Source organism: Rissa tridactyla, chromosome 6, assembly GCF_028500815.1.
Source record: "Rissa tridactyla isolate bRisTri1 chromosome 6, bRisTri1.patW.cur.20221130, whole genome shotgun sequence".
Taxonomy (NCBI): Eukaryota; Metazoa; Chordata; class Aves; order Charadriiformes; family Laridae; genus Rissa; species Rissa tridactyla.
In genome coordinates, this window is record NC_071471.1 from 842,817 (window position 1) to 860,575 (window position 17,759).

The 17,759-nt window shown below is 68.9% G+C and overlaps 2 protein-coding genes across 2 annotated transcripts; one reads left to right on the plus strand and one right to left on the minus strand.

Annotated features, from left to right (window-relative positions):
- Positions 1-1,047: 1,047 nt before the first annotated feature.
- On the minus strand, positions 1,048-7,244 carry ECE2 (endothelin converting enzyme 2). Its single transcript, XM_054207102.1, has 17 exons — positions 6,542-7,244; positions 6,159-6,374; positions 5,930-6,054; positions 5,644-5,790; positions 5,498-5,563; positions 5,132-5,320; positions 4,608-4,750; positions 4,370-4,484; positions 4,006-4,116; positions 3,700-3,798; positions 3,534-3,611; positions 3,239-3,342; positions 2,815-2,925; positions 2,452-2,519; positions 1,650-1,840; positions 1,468-1,563; positions 1,048-1,352 (listed from the first exon to the last, which is right to left on the minus strand). The coding sequence occupies exons 1-17, from the start codon at positions 7,128-7,130 to the stop codon at positions 1,176-1,178; spliced, it is 2,625 nt and encodes an 874-aa protein (XP_054063077.1). The 5' UTR covers positions 7,131-7,244; the 3' UTR covers positions 1,048-1,175.
- A 3,272-nt stretch (positions 7,245-10,516) lies between these two features.
- PSMD2 (proteasome 26S subunit ubiquitin receptor, non-ATPase 2) lies at positions 10,517-17,529 on the plus strand. The gene is made up of 21 exons (XM_054206788.1): positions 10,517-10,670; positions 11,411-11,467; positions 11,774-11,938; positions 12,168-12,289; positions 12,610-12,834; positions 12,938-13,096; positions 13,384-13,528; positions 13,712-13,772; positions 14,060-14,206; positions 14,376-14,482; positions 14,865-14,992; positions 15,083-15,170; positions 15,394-15,556; positions 15,652-15,753; positions 15,832-15,977; positions 16,196-16,279; positions 16,400-16,568; positions 16,667-16,761; positions 16,920-17,046; positions 17,132-17,250; positions 17,334-17,529. Exons 1-21 carry the CDS (start codon positions 10,536-10,538, stop codon positions 17,514-17,516), a joined length of 2,727 nt encoding a protein of 908 aa, XP_054062763.1. The 5' UTR covers positions 10,517-10,535; the 3' UTR covers positions 17,517-17,529.
- The last annotated feature ends 230 nt before the right edge of the window (positions 17,530-17,759 follow it).

Genomic DNA, 17,759 nt, shown 5'->3' on the forward strand with positions numbered 1-17,759 from the left:
TGCCTGCTGGGAAATGTAGTGCAGCCGCCCGGCGCGGCGGCGGGGCAGGCGGCGCGCGAAACTACCGCCCCCAGCGTCCCTCGCGCCGAACTACTGCTCCCGGCGGGCCTTGCGCCTCCCGGCCGCCTCTGCGCCCGCCCTTGGCCGGGGCCGCGGCGGGGCCGGTGCGGGGCCGCGGTCTCGGCCTGGCCCCCGGGCAGGACGGGGTCACCCGTGCTGGGGGGCAGCGCGACATCCTGGCCGCCGCGGGGGCCGGGCCGCGGTGCGGGGCCGTCCCAGCGCGGCTCCCGGCCTCCCCTCGCCCCAGCCCACCCGGAGCCGCCCCGCCCGGTGCCGGCCGGCAGCCCGAGGGGTGCCCTGTGCCCCCCCGACCCTGCCGAGGCTCAGCCCCGGGGCTGCCGGTCTCCTTCCCCGCACGTCTGCTCCCCCACGCCGTCCCTCGGGGTGTCCCCTCTCCTGCTTCCCTCCCTCGGGGTGTCCCATCTCCCACACGTCCCCCCCGGCCTTTGAGTCACTCCCCGCTCCACATCCCGCCTCTGTGCCCCCCTGCGCCCCCGACACTGCGAAGGACCCGGAGCTGCCGGAGTAAGTGGAAACTGCTTTTAATCGTTAAATAAATTCAGCGACAGCCACCCGCAGCTGAAGGCACCAGAGTCCCCGCTGCCGCCCAGTGGTCCCAGCAGAGGTGGGTGGGGAAGCCAAGCCGGGTCAGGAGGGGGCGAGGGCAGAGCAGGGCCGGGTGGCCCCCGGCCTCCACCTCTGGCAGGAGCAGGAGTTGGGGGGGGCTCGGCTGTAGCACTCTCCTTGGGACACCTCTGACCTGGGGGGGGACGCGGCGCTGGGGGGGCTGAGCTGTGTCCGTCTCTAGCACGCTGGGGTTGGGGGGCAGAGCTGCGTTTTGGGGGTGCTACGGCTCCTCTGCCAGCCGTGCCCGGCCCCAGGCTGTGGGTGGGGGCTGCGGTGGGTGCCCGGTGTGGGGCTGTGTGTGCTGGGAGGGGGGGCAGAGGTGGGGCGAGGCGGTGTGCGGTGTGTGCGTGGGGGGGGGACCGCAACGGAGGGTGACCCGGGGGGTGGCCCCGCTCTCTGCCAGTGGGCCAGCGCCAGTAGCCGGTGAGGGCTGGGGAGGGGGGCACAGCCGGGTGTCATCCCCTCTGTCCCCAGCGCCCTCCCCGTCCCTACCACACCTCACAGTGCTTTCCGGGGTTCATGGGGGAGCCCAGGGGACAGCCAAAGTGTTCGACAAAGTCCCGGGAGTTGCTGAGGGTGCCGATGACGCGGAACTTGTCGGGGCTGTGGGGGTCGGTCACCAGCCCTTCGTGGGAGCTCTCGGGTGTCCGGACGGAGCACCAGACCTGCCGGAGCAGGAGCAACCTCAGGGATGGGGGGCAGACCCCCTTCCCTGTCCAGGATGGGGGGTTGTGGGGGCGCTCCAAGGGGCAGGGAACCAACCATCCTGCTCCACCTTACCTGTGCGAAGCCCACGAAGAAGAGCTGGTGGTTGGTGAGCCCCAGGGCTGGCAGGCGCTTCTCCTCCCCGTTCTTCTGCAGCCAGGACTTGTACGCCTGCAGGAGAGCTGCCCTGAAGCCCCGGGGAGGGACACTCGGGCACAGGGGGGGTCCATGTCTCCCCCTGGGGGGGCAGCACTCACATTGTAGGCTGCCTTCAGCCCGCCGTTGTCAGCGATGTTCTCACCCAGCGTCTGCCGGCCGTTGACCTTCTCGTGGTGGACGGTGTAGCGGCCGTACTGCTCGGTCATGCAGGCCGTTCGGTTCTTGAAGGCCTCCAGGGAGGAGTTCTGCCACCACGGCCGCAGGTTGCCCTCCTTGTCGTACTCCCGCCCTGCAGGACCAAGCCGTGGGGTGGGACCGGGGGATGCAGCCCCCTGCAGAGCCCCCGCAGCAGGGTGGGGTGCAGTGGGGACAGCCCCAGGGGACCTGGCACCTCGGGTCCCTGCCCAGGGGTGACGGTGTCCCCCCAGCCCTGGCTCCAGCTGGGCTCCGGCTGGGGCTCAGCCATGCACTCAGGTCCCCAGCCATCCCCCGGCACTGTCCCAAGCCACATTTGTCACCCCGAATTCCCCCGTCCCAGCTCTGGGGCTGGGGTGAAGGTGCAAAGCAGAGTGGATGCGAGAGGGACCCGTCCTGCGCCCCGCGGGAGGGAGGATGAGGAGGAGGCCGGGGCTGCAGACACCGTGTCCTCACCAAGCGGATGGAGCGAAAGCTGCACAGAGAAGCCGGGGGGAGGAATCGGCGGGTGCCACCTGGGGAGACAGGACGATAGAAGGGGGGGGGCGGCCAGGGCGGGGGAAGTGCATGAGCACGCATGATGCGATGGATGATGGCAAAGCGGGGACCCCCGCGGCACCCCTTCCCCACGCTGAGGGCAGGGGGCGGGCGGGGGAGGCAGGACGGTGATGGGGGTCGGGGGTGGCGCTGCCCGCGGGCTCTCACCTTGATCGTCGAAGGCGTGGGTCAGCTCGTGCCCCATCACCACGCCGATGCCACCAAAATTGAGGGCTCTGTGGGGCCACGGGAGAGAGCCAGGTAAGCACGGGGGGGGGGTGATGCCACCATAGCCGGCCCCGCCTCCGCAGCCCAGACAACGCTGCCTGTGTCCAGGGCACCCGACTGGGAATGGGTCCTGCTGGGGACACTGGTGGCCCCACAGGGACTTGTCAATGTAAAGCCTTGGTGGACCCTCACCCTCCAGGGCTGCACTTCGTGACTGTGGGGGGCTCTGTGGGGTGCTGGCCCTGAGAGAGCCCGTGCCCCCCTGCCCCCAGGAGATGCCCCCCGTGCCCGAGCCAGGCTCACTTGGGGTGGTTGCGGGCGTAGAAGGGAGCCTGCAGGATGCCGGCGGGGAAGACGATCCCGTTCTTGGTGGGCAGGTAGTAGGCGTTGACGGTCTGCGGGGTCATGCTCCACCTGGGGCAGGGAGGTGGGACAGGGGACAGGCGGGGACGTGTCCCCTCTTCCCCCAGCCCCGGCACCCTCCCGTGCCGTCTCCCACCACGGATGTCCTGTGCTGCTCTGCCCGGGGCTGGCACTGCTGCCCCCGCCCCGTGACCGAGGGACCCCGCAGCTGTCCCGGGGACAAGCCAGAGCCACCACGGGTGACCTACAACACTGCGCCACCCCATGGGGGAGCCTTTCCCCCAGGGACCCAGTGCCACCCAGCTCATGCTGTGACACCATGCCAGTGTCACCTCCTCTGCCCTGCCCGGTCCCTCCCCCTTACTGGTCGCGGTTGGGGGGTTTCCGGAGCTGGTCGGCCATCACTTTGGCAGAGAAGTTGTAGAAGTTGAGCATGTTCTGGAAGAAGGAGTCCTCCGAGACCTCGTACTGGTGAGGAAGAGGAGGGATGAGGTGGTGTCCACCCTGGCCAGGATGCACTCGGTACTGGGGTGGCCCCATGTAATGCCCCATCCCAAAATGGGTCCCCCAAATAGGGACATCACCCTACCATGGGCCCCCCCAGGGCTTGGCGTGAGCAGGGACCAGACCCTCTCCCCACGAGCTGCGCGCCCCCCTACCCCATCATAGACATCATCCAGCTCCTTGTTGTCCAGGATGAAGTCAGGGAAGCCGATCATGTCGTAGATGGCGTCCGCCTGCGTGGGCAGAGGCCCCAGCGGTGAGATGGGGTCGGGGGGCTGCCCAGGATGGGGGTCTCCCACCCGCTGCCCTCCCCAGGGTCACCTTCTCCTTCGCAGCCTGCCTGGTCTTCTCGTCCATCCAGTCCAGCTGGTCCAGGGACACCTCAAAGGCTGCCCGGATCTCGCTGATCATCTCCTCAGCCTGGGGAGGGGAGGGGATGAAGCCCCTCTGCCCCCCACAGCCCCCCAGGGGGGCAGGGACAGGGTGGGCAGGATGCACCCCCCCCGGGGCTGGGGGTCCCATTTCCCTGCTCCCCGCCTTCCAGCCCTGGGGTTTAGGGGGAAAAAGGTGGGGGGGGGGTTCCCGCAGACGGCGGTGGGGAGGGGGTGGGTGCAGAAGTGTCCTCACAATGGCCTTGCTGTCCCGGTCGAAGGTGGCTTTGACGAAGAGGGAGCCCAGGGCGAAGCCCAGCGTGTCGTCCGTGTTGGAAATGCAGGTTTGCCAGCGGGGCGTGCAGGACTGTGGGAGCGAGGTGGGGGGGTCCGTGAGACCCCCAGCCCCCTCCCCTGCTCCCCTCCCTGCCCCTAGCCCGCCTCTGCCCCTCGGCCGGGGGGGATGCTCCGCAGCTAAACCCCCATCCCGAGAGATGATCCCTGGCTTCCCTCTGCAGCGTTCGGGGCTCGGCATCCCAAGGGCATCCCAAGGGCAGAGGTGGTCCTGGCTGCCTCCGGGCTGTGGGCGGAGGGGGCTGGTCCCGGGGCCCCCCTGTTACCTTCCTGGTGCCGTAGAGCGTCTCCAGCAGCCTCTCCTGGGCCGTCTCAAAGCGCTGGTCCAGGCTGGAGGCTGTCTTCTGCACCAGGTTCCAGATCAGGTAGTTGTTCAGGATGCTGCGGGGGCAGAGAGGTGCCGTGGCACAGGGGGATGCCCCAGCCACCGGCGATCCCAAAACATGTCCCCACCATGGGGACAGCCCTCAGCGGGGCGCGGTGGGGGGCTCGCGGGTGCCTCACCTCCTGTCAGTGCCGTTGATGAGGTCAGAGACCTGCTGCAGGTAGGTGTCCCCGTAGACCACCACGGGCTCGGTGTCGGCCAGCTCCAGCGGGGCCAGGGCATAGGACAGGTAATCCAGCCAGTCGACGGCGGGGGCCAGGGCCTGGGGGGACATGGGGACACAGCACCCTGGTGCTTGGCTCGGCTCTGCCCCGTCCTGCCCGGCACCGAGGGGATCCCTGGGGGCAGGAGTTGTGCTCCCCAGGGAGGTCCCAAGGTCCCTGACCCCCGGATCCCTTCTCGGCCCCACACCCTTCCCGTGGGTCCCCGCTGCTCTTAGTGCTCCCCACGTGGGTGGCAGCTCCCCAGAAACCTAATGATTCTGGGTCTGAGCACCTCATTCCAGCATCCAGTGCATGTCCCAGAACAGATGGGGCTGCCCGGGGTGTCCTGGGGGGGTGGCAGAAGCGGGCATGGACTCCTTGGTGCCGCACTGGACAACCCCCCACTGTGTCCCCGGAGGGTGTCCCCAGGCTGTGCCCACCTGCAGCTCAGCAATGCTCATCTTGTGGTAGATCTTCTCGTCGTCCCGCCGCTCGGCCTGGGGCACGGTGATGTTGGCCAGCTGGGTTTCAAAGTCCAGCACTTGCTGCATCTGGAGGCGGGTGGGCTCCGGGGCCCCCCCCAGCAGTGTGCCCAGCTCCACCATGTAGTCCAGGTATGCTGACAGCACCTGGCAGGACCCCGAGCCCCGGCTCAGCCCCAGCCACAGCTCACCCGCCATCCCCAGAGCCCAGCCTGGGTTCCATGCCACCTGATGGGTAGGGTGGGGGTGTCGGGTGCCCCCCAGCACTGCTCGCACCCCCCTGCCATGGGTACCCCCCGATTGCTGCCCGCCGCCCAGCCTCACCCTCTCGTTGGCGGTCTTGTTCAGGTAGTAATCCCGGGATGGGAGGAAAAGCCCCGACTGGTCCACCTGGGAGGAGAGAGGGGCAGCACGGGCAGCCCGGTGCCCCCCCCCCGGCACCTGCTGGCCCTCTGTGTCAAGGTGCCAACCTGGATGACGTTGCTGTTGGAGCTCTTGGAGTCTGCACCCACGTACACCGTGAAGAAGGGGGTCGCCCGGTACGTGCCTGACACCATCTTGAGGACCTCCATGAAGCTGGTCTGGTTCCAGGAGCCGGTGATGTTCCACCCCCCGATCTGCTGGCAGACGGACCCGGCGCCTCAGGGAGGGGTAGGGTCCGTCCCCGAGGGCTGTCCCCTCCCCAGTAAGGCGAAGAGCTGGTGACGCGCCGGGCTGAGCCCCGACAGCTGGGCTGACGTGTGGACAGCTGCCCACCTTGTCGATGAGCTCCATGAGGGGCTGGGAGCCCAGCTCCTCTATCCTCTGCTCCTTGAGGCAGGACAGGTAGTACCGCTGCGTCTTGCGCTCCGCCTCGCTGCTGGAGTTGAAGGTGGCGTTCTCTGTGGGAGGCTGCGCGTCAGCCCTGGGGACGCCGGGGTTCTGCCCGCCTGCGCACGGAGCTCAGCCCCGCCGCTGGCCAGGACCCTCCTGCCCCGGTGCCCACCTAGGAGATGCTTCATGATGGCCTGGTTCTGGTCCCAGATGCTGTTGAAGGTGCTCCACTTGGAGCGCCCGTTGGGCAGGGGGTTCCTCTTGATCCAGCCCCCGCAGGAGTACTGGTAGAAGTCCTGGCATGGGTCCGTCTCCGCATCCAGAGCTTCCAGGATCTTGCTGGCCACCCGGACACAGGCATCCGTCAGGCACGTGCTGTGAGAGGGATCTGGCAGGGAAGGCATGCCCGGGGCTGTGCGCGTGTGCCGGGGGAAACCGAGGCACGGAGCGGGGCTGAGCCCTGCCTGCACCCCGCAGCGGGCTGACCCTTCCCTCCCCGTCCTGCCACGTGCCCACCGGCTGTGGGGACCCCCCACAGTAGGGGCCCCTCCCTACCTCTGCGGTACTGGATGGCCAGGGCGACGACGGCGACACCGAGCAGCAGGGCCAGGGCGATGGCGACGGCGCAGAGCAGCAGCTCCAGCTGGCTGCGCGAGGCCAGGCGGCTCAGCAGCGGCCCCGTCCCCTTCCGAAACCCCACCTGGGCAGGAGCAGGACCTGCCATTGCACCGCAGGGGGACCCGAGCTCGCTGCCCCCCTTCCCTCCCCAAGCCTGGCTCGGCTGCCCGAGGAGGTGGGGGCCGGGGCATCCCTCTGTGGTGCCCAGGGCACCAGCCCCGGCGAGCTGACGGCGGGTGCCGGCGGCCCCCCCACAGCTGCAAGAAAGGACGGCGGCCCAGGCTTCTCTGCTGCATTTTGGCTGCCCCCCAGCACATCCCGGGGACAGCCAGGGCTGGCTGGGCTCCCGGCCCCACTCCTGCTGCCCGCCCGGCTGCGGGCGAGGAGGGGGCCAAGGAGGACGGAGAGGGAAAGGATGGCGGGGCCGGGGCAGACTCACCTCCACACTGTCGGGAGAGGCGCTGCCGTCCCCCGCCGGCTCCGGCCCCTCATCGTCCTGCAGCGTGGCACGCTTGTAGTCAGGCATCTGCCGAGGCAGGGAGCGGGCTGGGACGGGGGTGTGGGGGCGGCTGCCCCCCACCCCGCCGTGTCCTCCGGCTCTTATGGCGAGGGTTGGCGCCCGCTCAGTGGGTGCACGGGGGGGCCGGGGCAGCCCCTGACCCCCCTGGGTTTGCTGGGGCCTCCCCCAGGGGCCGTCCCCAGCCGCGGGTGTCCCCGGGGAGAGCTGTCGGTGGGGGGCTCGGGGGCTCTGGCCGGAGCATCCCTCTGCGTCGCCATGGCAGCCGTGGCATCAGCCCCACCGACAGGTGCCACATCGCCTCGGAGACGTGGTCCCCGTTGCCAGGCAACCGTTGCCTAGTGCTGCTGCCTCGCCCCTCCTCCCCCGCCTGGAACTTTCCATGCAGATGTGCACCGGCCCGAAACATCTGGAAGGGGCTCCTGCCCCATCCTGGCCCCGGGGGTGCGGGGCCGAGCCCGTGCGGGGGGCGAGGGGGCACTGCAGGGGGTGTCAGCTGCAGCGCCGGACCCCCTTGCTGCCCTCGCGGGGCAGCCTGGCAGGGGCTGCTTGCACCGACCCAGCCGGGAGCGCTGCCGAGGTCTCGGCGAAGAGGGAGGTGGTGGAGCTGAGCCAGCAGCTTTGGAGGTGGGGGGGGAGGGATGAGCTGGAATAAAAAACTGGAGGCTTTGGTGGAAGAGAATCAGCAATGCTGTTGGTCGTGAGCCATCCTTAGGCTTCAGAGTTAACGCCCGGGTGGGCTGTGGCTCCCGCTTGTGCTGCCGACTGAGGCGGCTGCTGCCTGCAGGGCTGTCGTCGGGGGGCAGGAGGGAGCCGGGGGGGGAGTGGTGATGGGCAGGGGGTGAAGCGGAGCCAATGCCCCCTGCCTAGCTCTGCCCACTGCCACCCCGCCGGGACAGGGAGGGGGCTTTGACAAGGGATGCCATGGCAGGAGGGCACGAGGCTGGGGTCGACCCTCGGCAGCAGCCCCCCGCTGGGGTGGGCTCCTGGGAGCTGCTGGCGTTAGGAGGGGACAGCTCGGCATCCCATGGGGGCTCGGCAATCCGGGCACCCCCACCGCCCCCGCTCCTCCCGACGCACTCCTTTCCCCTCCCGAGTGGTCCTCGTCCTCCCGGGCACCCCCGAGGCAGGAGCAGGACCTGGGGCTCCCCCTGTCCCCTCCCTGGGGCTGAGACCCGCGGGGACAGGGCCCCCTGCTCCCTCCGGGGGTGCTGCCTTGGGGGGCGTCGCTGTGTCCCGGGTGAGCTCCGTGCCCGGCAGCACAGCTTCTGCGGGTCCGTCCCCGAGCTGCTCCCACACCAGGCAGGGGTCTGGGGGTGGGGGGGCTTCCTCCCCCTTCTCCCCCCGACGTGGGGGACGGGGATCCTCCATCCACGCAGTTTCCCCGGCCCCGGGCAGCCCCTGCACCCCCAGCCTCTCGCCCCGCCGGGCTCCTCCAGCCCCCCCCGTCCCTTCCTCCCGCAGCCCCCCCCAGCCCTTCCAGCTCCTTGAGCCCTCCAGCCCCCGGGATCGCCGCTGCCCCGGCCCCCTCCTCTCCCCCTCGCCGTCCCCTCTGCCCCCCCCGTCGCCGGTGCCCCCCCCTCCCTGCCCGTTGCCGCCGCCCTGCCCCGGGCACTCACGGCGTGTCCGAGCTCCTGGAGGGCCACGTTCATCCTGGCCATCCCGGGCCGCCTCCCGCCTATCTCCGCTCCCCGCCCGGGCCGCGCCGGGCCCCCGCCGCCGCCGCAGCGCCGCCTGCCTCCGCCGCCGCCATGGCCGGCACCGGCCGCCGCGTCGCCACCGGCACCGGAGCCGGGCAGGGCCGGGATGGGACGGGGCAGCGCCGGAGGGATGGAGCCGCGGGGGCTGGTAGCGGCGGGGCGCGGCCCGCGGGCACCGGGCGGAGGCGGCGGGGGGCCGGCGCCCCGGGGGGTGGCTGGAGCCGGGGCACCGGTGCCCAGCCCGGTCGCACCGCTCCGCCCGGCCCGGCCCCGCCGCCAAGGTGACCGCCCTGCGCTCGGGAGGAGCCCCGCACCGGCACCAGTACCTGCACGGGCACCCGCACCGGCACCTGCACCGGCGCCCGCAAGGGGAGCCACACCGGCACAAGGAGCCGCACCGGCACCAGCACAGGCACCGGCACCTGCACCAGCACCGGCACCCTCAAGGGGAGCCGCATCGGCACCCTTGCCAGCAAGGGAGACACACCGGCACTGGTACGGGGAGCAGCACCCGGCTTTACACCCGGTTACCCGCAACGGGCACCGTCACGCTGAGACTCGTACCGGCACCAGGCTTCAGCACCTGCGGAGGCACACCGGCACGGGCACTGCACGGCACTGGGTACCGGCACCGGCAGCGGGGTGATACTGGTGCACAGCCACACGCCCTGCGCCAGTACCAGGCACACACCAGGTGGATGCACACCCCCACCCTGACTGACACCCCTAGCCTGGCACCCTGAGGTCACCGCAGGCCTGTGTCACCGCACGCAGCATGACACAGTCACAGACATGCAGGAGCACACGGCCACAGCCACAGTCACCAGTCACCACCGCCATGGCGAGCGAGGGGAGGTCGCAGCTGTGGCGCAGCCTGACACCCGCCTCGACACCCCAACCCTGCGCCAGCACCTGCCCGGGACAGGCTGTCACCGCAGGTCACCTGCCTGGGATGGGCTGTCACCGCAGGCCACCCTCCCGGCTGTCACCGCAGGTCACCTGCCTGCTGCCAGGGTGCTGCTGAGTGGGGTCCAGGTGCGGGTACCCGGGTAGGGTCCCCCCTGCCCTCCGGGGTGCAGGGTGCACAGTGCCGGGGGTGTGCAGCGGCGGTGTCTTGAAAAACGGTGGTGGGGAGAGATCTGGCGCCAACGTGCTGCCTGGGGGTCCCAGCACACACGGCCCGGGGGGGTCCCCAGTGCACACAGCCCGGGGGTCCCAGCGCACACGGCCCGGGGGGGGTCCCCAGCGCACACGGCCCGGGATCCCCAGGGTGCCCGGCAGGGATGGTCCCAGCCGTGCCCCCGCCCGCGCCGCGGGGGCGCAGAGCGGCGGCGTGGGTGTGTGTGAGCACGGGTGGAAGGCACGAGGGCGCCCACGGGTGTCGGTGGCCCGCCGCCCGGCTCGGCTGGCGCCGGTGCCCGTGACCGAGGGCCGGAGCTCCGAGTCCCCGGCCGCGTCCCGGCTGCCAGCGCTGCCCGGCGGTGCCGGAGCCCTGGTCTGGGCCGTGCCGTGCCGTGTCCCCCCCGGTGCCGGTGGCGGTGCCCGGCGCGGCGACACGTGGGGCCGCCCCGCCCTTCGCCCCGCCCCCCGCCCCTCGCCCCTCGCCCCGCCCCCCCGTCGCGCGGGGGTGTCGTCACGACGGCGGCGGGCGGCGATTGGCGGTTGTCGGCGTGCGCGGCGCAGGCGCGGCGCGGCGGAGCGCGGCGGGGCGGCCATGGAGGCGGGCGGCGGCGGCGGGCACAGCCGGGTGCAGGGCGGCCCCGGGGCCGGCGGCGACGAGAAGCCCTCGCCGGTGTGGGGCCGGGACCGGCGGGAGCCGCCGGCGGGGCCCGAGAAGGAGCAGGAGCTGGTGAGCGCCGCCGCTGAGTCACGGCCCGGCCGGCACCGCGTCACCCGCGGGGCGGGACGTCATCGCGCGTCACGGGGGCGGCCTGCGGCGTCGCCGGGGCTCCCTCCGGAGGGGGGGCCGTGACGTCACCGAGGCGAGGGGCTCCCTCCGGCGGGGGCCGTGACGTCTTGGGGGCGCCCGCGTGACGCAGCGGAAGGGTCCCTGCCCTGGGGGGGGGGGGTGGCGGGGGGGGCTGCGGGGTGTGACGTCGCTGCAGTGGGGTGGGGGGAACCGTGACGCCGTGACGTAATCGGGGCGCGCGTGTGGCAGCGGGGACGGGCGGGGGGGGGGGGTCCCCTCTCCTGGCACGGGGGCGGCCTTGGCGCTGGGGGTCACCATGGCCCCTGGGGGGGCTGGCGTCCCCGCGGGTACCCCCCCCGGGTGCTACCCCCCACCCCATGGGGCTGGCATCCCTGGGGGTGCCCCCCGCTATCCCGTGTGGATGTGCCCCCCGCCCCGTGTCCCTCTCCATGGGGCTGTCTCCCCACAGCGCAGGGTAATGGGGGAGGCCCTTCTCGCCCCCTGGGAAGGGGTGGTCTCTTCGGGGGGGGTATCCCCAGTAATGGGAACATTGACCCCCCCTACGGTAGTGCTGGGGCAGGATGGTGCCACGGGGTGGGGGGCCTGTCACTGTGTCCCCCTGTGGCTGGGGGTGTCTGTGCCGGGCGCCCCTAACTGCGCTCTCTCCCGCGCGTTCGCAGTCGGAGGAGGACAAGCAGCTGCAGGACGAGCTGGAGATGCTGGTGGAGCGCCTGGGGGTGAGTCTGCGCCATGGCCCCCTGGCGAGGAGAGGGGGTGTCCAGAGCCGGGAGCCCTGGCCGGGACTTGGATCCATCCCTCCCGCGGTTACGGCTGTTCCCCTGCGCAGTGGCGGGGGTTCACTGGGAGCGGAGCCCCTCATTGTGCATCCCCCAGCCTTGCTGCCGGTCGGAGCTGTGCCCGTGGGACCTCTACCTCCCTCTGCTCGGAGATGGGGATATGGCGGGGGGGAAATTGCGGGGGGGGGGGTGGTGGTGGTGCAGGAACCAGCCTCTTGCTTCCTGACGGGCAGCTTCCCGCTGCAGGAGAAGGATACATCCCTCTACCGCCCGGCCCTGGAGGAGCTGCGGAGGCAGATCCGCTCTTCCACCACCTCCATGACCTCCGTCCCTAAACCCCTCAAGTTCCTCCGGCCGCATTACGGCAAGCTGAAGGACATCTATGAGAACATGGCTCCGGGAGAGAACAAGGTAAAGGCTCTTGGACCTGCCGTCCCGTCCCATGGGGCTGGGGCCGGTGATCATGGAGCCATCTGGACCCTGTGGTCTCACATCAGCCTCTGTGGCTTGCCCCTGTGGACTATAACTTGCCAGGGCCATGCCTTTGCCGCCTGCGATGCCATGTGGGTGCAGGGATGGTGTCGTGTCCCTGCTGCCCCATGCCCGACGTGTATCTGAGCCCCTGGCTCTCTTTCCCCAGCGCTTTGCGGCAGACATCATTTCTGTTTTGGCCATGACCATGAGTGGGGAACGCGAGTGTCTGAAGTACCGCCTGGTGGGCTCCCAGGAGGAGCTGGCGTCTTGGGGGCATGAATACGTCAGGTAAGCCTGGGTGGGAGCAGGGCCTGGGGGGGGGACCAGGGGCTCTGGGGGATTTCCCTTGGACTCTGGTGGGTCTGGGAGGTGTCCCGACTCACTGGGCTTGTGCTTGGCTGCCCCTGTCACGTCTGCACAGGTGCCACCTCTTCCTTGCTGCCATGGCCTCTGTAATCTCTGCTCTTAACCCTGTTTTGTGCCCCGCGAGCTCTCGCAGGAACGTGGAGCCCCCTTGAACAACACACAGCCCCGGCAGCAGCCGCTCCCTGCCCTTGGGGCTGGGTGAAGCTGGTTTCCGTGGTGGTGATGTTTCTTTGTCCCGGCAGGCACCTGGCAGGGGAGGTGGCCAAGGAGTGGCAGGAGATTGATGAGGCTGACAAAGCTCAGAGGGACACGCTCCTCACCCTGGTCAAAGAGATCGTCCCCTACAACATGGCCCACAACGCAGAACACGAGGCCTGTGACCTGCTCATGGAGATCGAGCAGATGGACATGCTGGAGAAGTACATCGATGACAACGCCTACTCCAAAGTGTGCCTCTACCTGACCAGGTGAGGGACCTTGGCCGGATGAGGTGTTGGAAGGGGCCTGGTCCCTGGTGGGCCAGGGTTGCCCGCTGTGATCATCGCCTTCATGTCTGTCTCCTCCTCAAAGCTGCGTAAGCTACGTCCCGGAGCCCGAGAACTCAGCTCTCCTGCGCTGTGCCCTGGGCATCTTCCGCAAGTTCAGCCGCTACCCCGAGGCCCTGCGGCTGGCTCTGATGCTCAACGACGTGGAGCTGGTGGAGGACATCTTCACCTCCTGCAAAGATGTGTAAGCGTTCCCCACCCTCGGGAGCCTTCGCCCGTCGTGGTGGAGCACAACTCCCTGTCCAGGCAGAGCTGGGTTGGATTCTGCCCCCACCAGGAGTGTCTGGGGGTTTGGACGGAGGCTCTTGTCCTGAAATTAAGATGGACGGGAGCGGGTGAGCTCTGGGCTGCTCTTGTGTGCTTCTAGAGCAGAGCCGGCTGGGCTATGTGTCCCTGCTCTTTGATGACTATGTATTTGTGCTGGGGCTGGCTGCTCTCTGGGCACTTGTGAAACCCCTCCCTTCTACACAGAGTTGTCCAGAAGCAGATGGCCTTTATGCTGGGTCGCCACGGGGTCTTCCTGGAGCTAAATGAGGATGTGGAGGAGTACGAGGACCTTACCGAGATCATGTCCAATGTCCAGCTCAACAGCAACTTCCTGGCCTTGGCCAGAGAGGTGAGTGTCCCAGCTGGGAAAAGAGCCCTGGGCTGCCTCTGGCTGTGGCTGCCGGACTCTGTGGCAAGAGCAGCGAAGAGATCCTTCATCCCTACGAGCTTGGCCAGGCACCTCCTGGGGAGGTTGCCCATGTCGGGCAGCTGCCCTGGGTTGTGCTGACCCCCTTCTCCCTTGTCTCTGCAGCTGGACATCATGGAGCCCAAAGTGCCGGATGACATTTACAAAACCCACCTGGAAAATAACCGTAAGGGCTCTTGGTGTGATCTCTGTGGTCCCTCCCGTGGGGAGCTCCTGGGGCTGTAGTGCAGCTCTGGGCCGGCACGGTCAGCTGCTTACCCCGGGGCGGGCAGATGGCCCACCCGGGTCTCTGACCTGGCGTGGAGCACACCCAACTCCGTGGATTTGGGCTCCTCCTTCCTTCCTGCGGGTGGTGGGACAGGTCCTGGTCCCCCCATGGCGCGGGGACGGCTGTGTGGGGGAGGGCTGGCAGGGCTTCTCTTGCTGCCCGGCTCACCCCAACATCGTTCCCAGGGTTCGGGGGGAGCGGTTCTCAAGTGGACTCAGCCCGGATGAATTTGGCTTCCTCCTTCGTGAATGGCTTTGTGAACGCTGCCTTCGGACAGGACAAGCTGCTGACGGACGATGGCAATAAATGGTTGTACAAGAACAAGGACCACGGTGAGGGAGGCGGCCAGGCAGGGGCTGGGGGTGTCCCTGGGCTTGGGGCTGCTGCCCTGTCCCTTCTGGGCGCCCGCCGAAAGCGGGGGCTGCGGGGCCACCGTGGGGCCCTGGGCCACCAGCCGCCCCGGGCAGGGCTGATGTGGGCTCCTCTTCCCGGGCACCGCAGGGATGCTGAGTGCCGCAGCCTCGCTGGGCACAATCCTGCTGTGGGACGTGGACGGGGGGCTCACGCAGATCGACAAGTACCTGTACTCCTCGGAGGATTACATCAAGGTGGGCGGCACCGATCTCTGCACGGGCTCTGTGCTGCGGGGGCCAGCCCTGCCAGGGGTGGGCTGGTCCGGCAACTTAAGTCTTAGTCCACTCTGCGGCCCAGCTCCTGCCTGGAGAGGGTCGGATGCCCCATGTCCCATGTTTCTGAGTGGCTCGCAGCGAGGCGGGGGACTCTCGGGGACTGCCTGGGGCACCTTTGGCGTTCCCGTGTCACGGAGCTACCAGCTTTGGGCTGCTCAGCTGGATCCAGAGTGGTCTTGCTCGCTTGGCACCAACTTGCCCATGCCGGGGAGCCGGCGTGATGTGTGGGGTGACACTAGTCACTGGCTGGCAGGGAGCTTTGTGTTGGTGGCTGGCGTGTGACAGTGCCTCTGCCTTGCAGTCGGGCGCCCTCCTGGCCTGTGGCATTGTCAACTCGGGGGTGAGGAACGAGTGTGACCCTGCGCTGGCCCTCCTGTCTGACTATGTCCTCCACAACAGCAACACCATGAGGATCGGAGCCATTTTTGGGTAAGGGCCTGGCCCCAGCCCCCCCGTGCTGGGCAGGGTGGTGGGGCTCCCCCCTCGTGCTCCCCCCTCACGCTCCTGGGCTCTCCACAGGCTGGGGCTGGCGTATGCGGGCTCCAACCGCGAGGACGTTCTGACTTTGCTGCTACCTGTGATGGGAGACTCCAAGTCCAGCATGGAGGTAGGGAGTGAGGCGAGTTCCTGCTTCCCCACCCTGTTCCCAGCAGCTCCGGAGGGTACAGGGTCTATCCTGTGGCCCGTGTGGGCTCCGGGAGCCGGGCTGCATGTCCCTGCAGGACGTTGTGCTGTGCCAGAAGAGCACAACGCTGTTCGGGGGCCAGCCATGGGCTAGCGCGCTGTGTCCTGTCCCCACGGGCAGCATGTCTCCTTCCCTCTTTGACCAGGTGGCTGGTGTGACCGCCCTGGCCTGCGGGATGATATCGGTGGGCTCCTGCAACGGGGACGTCACCTCAACCATCCTCCAGACCATCATGGAGAAATCGGAGACGGAGCTGAAGGACACATACGCCCGGTGGCTGCCGCTCGGCCTGGGCTTGAACCACCTGGGTACGGCCGGGCAGCACCAGCAGCTCACAGGACGGGGGACGAGGTGGGAGCATCCCTGGGCTGCTGTGCTCTAACTACTGTCCCTTCCCCGGCAGGGAAGGGAGAGGCGATCGAGGCCATCTTGGCGGCACTGGAGGTGGTGTCGGAGCCCTTCCGCAGCTTCGCCAACACACTGGTGGACATCTGTGCTTATGCGGGTGAGTTGGGCTGAGGAGGCAGGAGCAGGTCCTGGGCCCTCCTCCTGCTGACCCTGGCCCTCCGCGCTCTCCCCCCAGGCTCGGGGAACGTCCTGAAGGTGCAACAGCTCCTGCACATCTGCAGCGAGCACTTCGACTCCAAGGAGAAAGAGGAGGACAAGGACAAAAAGGACAAGAAAGAGAAGGAGAAGAAAGAGAGCTCAGCTGACATGGGGGCTCACCAGGTGGGGAAATGCGGGCTGGGACCCGTGTCGCAGGTGCAGGAGCTGGTTTTGGGGTGGTCCTTAAGCCACTTGCGGGATCAGGACTGGAGGAAAGCAGCGCCCAGCAGCATCCACTGCTCTCACCGTCCCCCTGGGCTTGGGGTGGGCGCAGGGGCTGTGAGAAGTTGGGTTTCAGGCTGGGTGCTCCCTGCCTGGCATCAGTGCCTGTGTCCCCGCAGGGTGTAGCGGTGTTGGGGATCGCGCTCATCGCCATGGGCGAGGAGATCGGCGCCGAGATGGCCCTGCGCACCTTTGGCCACCTGGTGAGTGACACCGGGGGGACAGCACAGAGCCGGGAAGGGACCCAGGAATAGAGGCTGGGTCTTCCCTCACGCCTCTGTAGACCTGGCGCTGGGTCTAACACCCACCTCCCCCACGTGCAGCTGCGGTACGGGGAGCCCACCCTCCGCCGTGCCGTGCCCCTGGCCCTCGCGCTCATCTCGGTCTCCAACCCCCGGCTCAACATCCTCGACACCCTCAGCAAGTTCTCCCACGACGCTGACCCCGAGGTCTCCTACAACTCCATCTTTGCCATGGGCATGGTGGGCAGCGGTAAGCCTGGGGGCAGGCCCGTCTGGGGCTCGGGCAGGGGGAAGGTGGGGGACCCAAGCCCTGTACCCCACTCTCTGCCTCCACCCCCTCTTCTCCAGGCACCAACAACGCCCGGCTGGCTGCCATGCTGCGGCAGCTCGCCCAGTACCACGCCAAGGACCCCAACAACCTCTTCATGGTGCGGTTGGCCCAGGTGATGATCCTGCACTCCCCACTCGTGGCAGGGAAGGGGCGGGTTGGGGTCCCTGCTGTGGTGTGGGAGGGCAGCAGTGTCCCGGGGGTCTCACCCTCCTGCCTGGGGTCCCGGGCGTTACCCCACCACTTTCTTACACGCTTTCTCTGCCCCACCAGGGTCTGACCCACTTGGGCAAGGGGACGCTCACCCTGTGCCCCTACCACAGCGATCGCCAGCTCATGAGCCAGGTGGCCGTGGCTGGGCTGCTGACCGTCCTCGTGTCCTTCCTGGACGTGCGCAACAGTGAGTGGGCTCAGCCCCCTCCCCGGCACCCCTCTGCCCCGCGGGGTGGGCACCCCTCAGCCCCCTTCCTTCTGTCTCCCTCCAGTTATCCTGGGCAAGTCCCACTACGTTCTCTATGGGCTCGTGGCTGCCATGCAGCCCCGCATGCTGGTCACCTTCGACGAGGAGCTGCGACCTCTGCCCGTCTCGGTCCGGGTGGGACAGGTAAGGGGCAGCCAGAGCCAGGGAGGGGGTGTCCCTGCCTGTCCCTGTGTCTCCGTGGCTCTTACCTGGCTCCTCTCTCGCAGGCTGTGGATGTGGTGGGCCAGGCGGGCAAGCCCAAAACCATCACCGGCTTCCAGACTCACACCACGCCGGTGCTGCTGGCCCACGGCGAGCGGGCAGAGCTGGCCACGGAGGAGCACGTGCCCGTGACGCCCATCCTGGAGGGATTCGTCATCCTACGCAAGAACCCCAACTACGACGTTTGAGCGAGGGGGGGGGCTGGGGCTGGGGGGTGGGTAGGTGTTTTGGGTTGGGGGGGGGGGGGGGGGTGGTGGTGTGGGAAATCTAGTTTGTTTTTGTTACTGGGAGTTGTGGAAATAAACTATATGGAGACTCCAATGCTGCCCTCCCCTCCTTGTGCCCCCTCCAGCGTCCCTCCTGCCTGGGCGGCCGGGCACAGCGGGGACCCCGGGAAGCGGGGGGTGAACATGGAGCCGGGGCTGCTCTGC

Excerpts from the sequence above, each read along its gene's own strand:
- ECE2 (XM_054207102.1), bottom strand. The coding sequence starts at position 7,130 with ATGCCTGACTACAAGCGTGCCACGCTGCAGGACGATGAGGGGCCGGAG. Across the intron at positions 4,485-4,607 it reads ATCAACGGCACTGACAGGAG|CATCCTGAACAACTACCTGA; the intron begins GTGAGGCACCCG and ends CTGCCCCCGCAG. Across the intron at positions 4,117-4,369 it reads CGCTCTACGGCACCAGGAAG|TCCTGCACGCCCCGCTGGCA; the intron begins GTAACAGGGGGG and ends TCGCTCCCACAG.
- PSMD2 (XM_054206788.1), top strand. The coding sequence starts at position 10,536 with ATGGAGGCGGGCGGCGGCGGCGGGCACAGCCGGGTGCAGGGCGGCCCC. Across the intron at positions 10,671-11,410 it reads CCGAGAAGGAGCAGGAGCTG|TCGGAGGAGGACAAGCAGCT; the intron begins GTGAGCGCCGCC and ends GCGCGTTCGCAG. Across the intron at positions 14,483-14,864 it reads CCTCGGAGGATTACATCAAG|TCGGGCGCCCTCCTGGCCTG; the intron begins GTGGGCGGCACC and ends TCTGCCTTGCAG.